The sequence below is a fragment of the Silene latifolia genome, chromosome 4 (genome assembly GCF_048544455.1).
Source record: "Silene latifolia isolate original U9 population chromosome 4, ASM4854445v1, whole genome shotgun sequence".
Taxonomy (NCBI): Eukaryota; Viridiplantae; Streptophyta; class Magnoliopsida; order Caryophyllales; family Caryophyllaceae; genus Silene; species Silene latifolia.
Window position 1 is genome coordinate 45,345,357 of NC_133529.1, and position 5,164 is coordinate 45,350,520.

A 5,164-nucleotide genomic window follows, 5' to 3' on the forward strand; every position below is an offset into this window, starting at 1 on the left:
CATTCCCTTTTGTTGACAAAATGTGGTAGAATATGGAAGATGGTTGCATGGCTTCAAAGGTCACCTTGGAATAAACGGTAGCCAAGGAGTTATCACACCACAAGGTACTCTTGACTAGGCCTTAATCCATGGGTCAAAGGATACTAGCATGACACATCCTAGGGTGTTTTAGAAGCATTCTAATGAGCAAAGTCTCGAGAAGAAAAAGTATCTACAAGGGCCTTATATACACTTGTCAAGATTCCCAAATAGATGTTTTCACAAAAAATTTCTAAAATGCAACTACATGCCATGATGCAAATAACATTTATACAACCTAATGAATATGCTTCTACCAACTAATATGTCATATAAGCTAAATGCAATTCCTATAATCACATTGGTGTATAACGCATTAAACAAAATAAAGCCACATAGTCATTAACATAGAGAGGAAAAAGGAGATTGGAAAGATCATACCATGCGGTCTTCATAATCCTCATGTCTCGGATGTGGCGTAGTCGCTCAATGTGAAAGAAGGATAAATAAACAAACAACCAAGTATATACAAAGTATACAATTCTACACTATAAAGGAATGAACATGTTTTTGGTTTTTCCAAATTTTTATGGTTTTTGTTTTTGTGAAAAAGAAGAACATTTTTTTGTATTTTTCAAAATTTTTCAATTTTTATAATTTTTGATTTAAAAGTCAAGTTAGAATTTTCCATCCCCACACTAGTATGAGCATTGTCCTCAATGGCCAATACGATAGGAAATTATGCAAGCTAAATGAGAATGCATGATTTCTATACTAATATGCAAACTATATGACATGTACACAAGTGATGCATTCTAAACTACACTATATGATGCATGAATTTATTGGTTGGAGAGCTAATTTAGATTAACTCCCAATGCTTGTGCTTGAACTTCCCCAAACCAAGTAAGACACTATTTGGAGAAGAATCTGCAAAATCAAAGATGAGATGGTACCAGGGTATACTAATGGCAAATGGCACGTTCAACCTGATGGGTATACACCTGCTGGAACCTATGAGTGGTTCAGGGGGAGTAGGCCAAAGGTGAACTGGTACAAGGTAGTCTGGGATGGGTGGGTAATCCCTAAGCATCAATTTATGGGCTGGTTAGTAGCACATGCTGCACTGAACACAACATCTAAGCTGGTTGGGTTTGGTGTGGATATTGAGGACACCTGCTGTATATGTGCCCTAGCTGAAGAGACCTCTGAACATCTCTTCTGTGAGTGTGAGTACAGCAAGAGGATAGTGAGGGAGGTGAATAAGATGACTAGTTGGAGCTTCCCTGAGAGTGGGGTGGTGGAATGGTGTGTGCAAAGGACTGGTACTAAGTTGCAAAAGGGTATCCAGAATGCACTGATGTTGAGCTTGATATATCAGGTCTGGCATCAAAGAAACAAGTCTAGGAATGAGAAAGTCTTGCTGAGTCCAGAACGGGTAGCCAAGCAAATAGTAGAGGAGATGAGAGTTCGAGTTCGTGGCAGGGACAAGCTGCAGCTGAACTTAGATGAATTAGAGTGGCTTAAAAAAATGCATCTGTTGGATTGATAGTCTGTTGGTTGTTTTAGTCTATAAGCACCTTATGTAAATTTTGATTTTGATATATAATATACTCACATTTCACCAAAAAAAAAAAAAAAGTAAGACACTATTTCTAGTGTAAAAATGGGGGAGTTCATGCACAAAAATGCAATGCATGAAACTAGTTTGTCAATTTGGATTTTCAAAAGTGGGAACAAAGTAAGACACCTCAATGAAACCGAGGTGGGAGTCCTCTAGGTGTTTCTAGGACTCAAAACCAATGATCAAGATTAAAAATTTGAAACAAGAGACATAAACAAAGCTAAAAGGAGGTGTAGGAAACTCACAATGGATTGTGGCATCCTCCAAAAGCTTGTCAATCCTCAATTGTTTCTCATTGTGACATCCTTATCATTATCATCGTTATCTTCATCAACTTCCTCATTATAATCATCATCATCTACCTCCATGGACCCGGAGGCTTTCACCATCTTCATCATCACTTAAACTTTGTACTTCTTCCTTTTCTTCCTCATGGCAAGAGTCACTACCTTCCCCGTCATCAATAACAATCTCCTTCCCTTTAGCAACTTCACCAACCATGTTGGCATGTCTAAGAGCATTTGGGAAGAATACCTCCCTATCCGCCCAACTAGGCAAAGAACATGTAGGATCAAGTAGTCCTTGCCTAGCTAAATGAAGGAGGGGCGGATATTGAGCTCGATAAGCATTGACCCGATCTTCATAAGCTTGCTTACGCATGTCTTGCAATAATTGAGTCGAGTAGCCTTTGCCTACCACAACATTTGTGCCACTTGGTGTGAATTCTTGGTAGGCAATCGGATAAGGTGGAGTCACAATAGAGGAGGAGGAAGGTTTGGCATGCGATTCCCTATGTTGCTTCATAATCATCTCGGCTTCATCGGAGATGAGTAGTAGGTAGCTTGGACTTCGGACATTGATGCGTCATATCTTGCTCGGCAAGATGAAGGACTTAGCTTCTTTAGTGAGCCACTCAAATATGTTGTCAAGATTATCATTCTTGAGCCAATGGAACTTGTTGATCATAGTGGCCAAATCAAGAAGGTTGCCACCCTTAACCGGTTTGTATGTCTTGTCTTTGTTAAAATCCGGGTTAAAGTGTTTGGCTAACCTTGTCACTAAACCTCCATTCACAATAAAGGCCGCCCCATCTTTTCCATGGTCAATTTCAAGCCACCGACCAATTAAGAGTTGAAGTATGTTGTATTCCTTGGTGAACTTTTTGTTGACATTCATGGTGGATTCAAGGTCGACAAAGTCGAGCTCGGTAAAGTGATTGGTGCCCTTTCTTGAAATTAAAGTGTTGCCCACAAACTTGTGCCACACTCTTATGCCCGGATGGTGGACATATAAAATATGACACTCATGGAAAGACTCAAATTTTCGCCCGGTGATTTCTTTCGAAAGTGGTGCGGGATCATATTGTGAAGGCTTTTTCGCATAATGAGAATGTTCTTTAAGACCAAACACTTTGCCAAACTCTTCCAAAGTCATCTCTCTACTCTTGTTTTCTAGACGGAATTCAACAAATTTGCGACCTTCTACCTTAGATACCTTCAAGGAGCTTACAAAATCCATGGTAAGGGAAGGGTAAGTCAATTCTTGTATTTCAAAGAGGGTAAGCAATTTCATGGACTCAAAGAAATTCTTAGTCCTCTCAAGCACACCCAATTTGTCTAAGGCATCTTGACATATGAATTTGGTAGGCAAAATAGTCTTTCTATTAAGGGATACAAATGCTTTCCTATGAGAATCGTTTTTGAAAGTTACCTCTGGATAATCTTGCAATTGTTCAATGACCGGAGTTGGTGTAGCTTCCACCATAGGAGTAGCAACTTCTTGAATCTCCACCCTTGGTTGATGCACTACCATAGCCTTTGAAGCTAAAAGAGCTTGTTGCCTTTTGGAATGATTTGAGGTTGTGGGTGCCTTGTTTCCACCTTTTGTTCTAGCCATGTTGTACTCCTTGTCAAGATTGTATCAACAAACCAATGTTTTGCTTGAATGCTTCTAGTCTCCTCAAGCTTCAATTAATCCCTAATCGATTTTGGGATTTTCGAAATTGCCTTAAAACCCTAGAAAATCGATTCAATTTTTGACGATTTTGGTGTTTGGATGGCTTCTTGTTGATAAAGGAGTAGTTTAATTGTGATTTGAGGAAGTTTTGTTTTGATTTGGGTGAATTTGGTTGAGGAATTTGTGTTTTGTTGATGAAGGGATTGAGGGTTTTGAGGGAGAAAGGGTGTGTGTTTGTGTTTGTATAAGATATAAATGAATTGGGGAAGGAGGGTTTGAATCCTGTGTTATAGCCAAATAGCAGCAGGAGATGAGCGTCTTGGACTTTGGATGCTCGGATCCTCAGTCAGTGAGCTCAGGAATTTTCAACCCGTGCTGGGACGCGCGGATTCTTCAGAAGACGGGCGGATTTTTGCAGGAGACGCTCGTCTTCACCTGGGACGCTCGGATTTTTAGACAGTGTGGAATGATTACTTTTACAGTCAGCCATGACACGCAGATTTAGCTGCAGACGAGCGGCTTCAGAACTAGGACGGGCGTCTTCTGTGTAATCTGCTCAGATTTTAAAACAGACCAAACTTTTCAATTTCAGCACTCTCAAGACGAGCGTCTTAGAGCCAGGACGCTTGGATCACAGCCAGCACGAGCGGATTCCCCTTGGGACGCTCGGATCTTCCTGCACCCACGAGTTTAGTTCCACCCGTGGGGATCTTCATTTTCCAGCATTCTTTTTTCATTCTTTTGGTCAACATTGTGGGTGCACTATGATGGCTCGGTTAGCCTAGGCAATTGCTATCCCCACACTTTATAAAACACTACACATCAAAACACATTAAAATTCTCCCTCACTTTCTCTCATAATGAAAATCTTGATCAAAGTATGAAATTGCAAATCCAAAATTGAAAAAAATGCAATATAAGAAATAAAATGCCAGTTAAAGGGTTAGAATATTTGCAAATGGTGGTTTAGGGAGGACTCCACTAAACTCTCATTTTTGAATGAGATGTCAAGGGGGCATAGCCAAGGTGTTGTTGATGTTGCTCAACACCTTGTAGAAGTAGCCGAAGGCTTGTTCATTTTCATTATAAAGATCTTCAATAGACCTTTGCACATTGTGTTCTTCATGACGGTGACCCATGTCAAAGTGATGACAAGGATCAACAAAGCCTTGGTCTAAGGTCATACCATTGCCAATGTAGGGATTGACTAATCCTTCGAATTCGTTATCCCATAGATGGTGATTCAAGCTCTCATTATTGTTGAAATTTCTTTGCTCTCCGGATAGAGCATCTTGAGGATTATCCACTTTCTTCTTCCACATAGGTGGTGATTCTTTACCCATAGCTTCATCTTTGCATTGAGATGCCAACTTCTTCCTATCACTTTCTCGGCTATAGTGATCAATCTTGAAACATGGCTCATGTAGTCGGGGAGCTCTCATTGTCTTGTCAAGGTTAAAGGTGATTGTCTCATCTCCCACTTCAAGTGTGAGCTCTACATGTTTCACATCAATCACCGCTCCCGCGGTATGCAAGAAAGGTCTTCCTAAAATGATAGGAATGTTG

At 40.2% G+C, this 5,164-nt stretch overlaps 1 protein-coding gene across 1 annotated transcript; it reads left to right on the forward strand.

Annotated features, from left to right (window-relative positions):
- The first annotated feature begins 967 nt into the window (after nucleotides 1-967).
- Nucleotides 968-1,567, forward strand: LOC141651463 (uncharacterized). Its single transcript, XM_074459176.1, has one exon. It carries the CDS (start codon nucleotides 968-970, stop codon nucleotides 1,565-1,567), a length of 600 nt encoding a protein of 199 aa, XP_074315277.1.
- Nucleotides 1,568-5,164: the final 3,597 nt, after the last annotated feature.

What these genes read in the sequence shown, in the direction of transcription:
- LOC141651463 (XM_074459176.1), top strand. Translation starts at nt 968, where the DNA reads ATGGTACCAGGGTATACTAATGGCAAATGGCACGTTCAACCTGATGGG.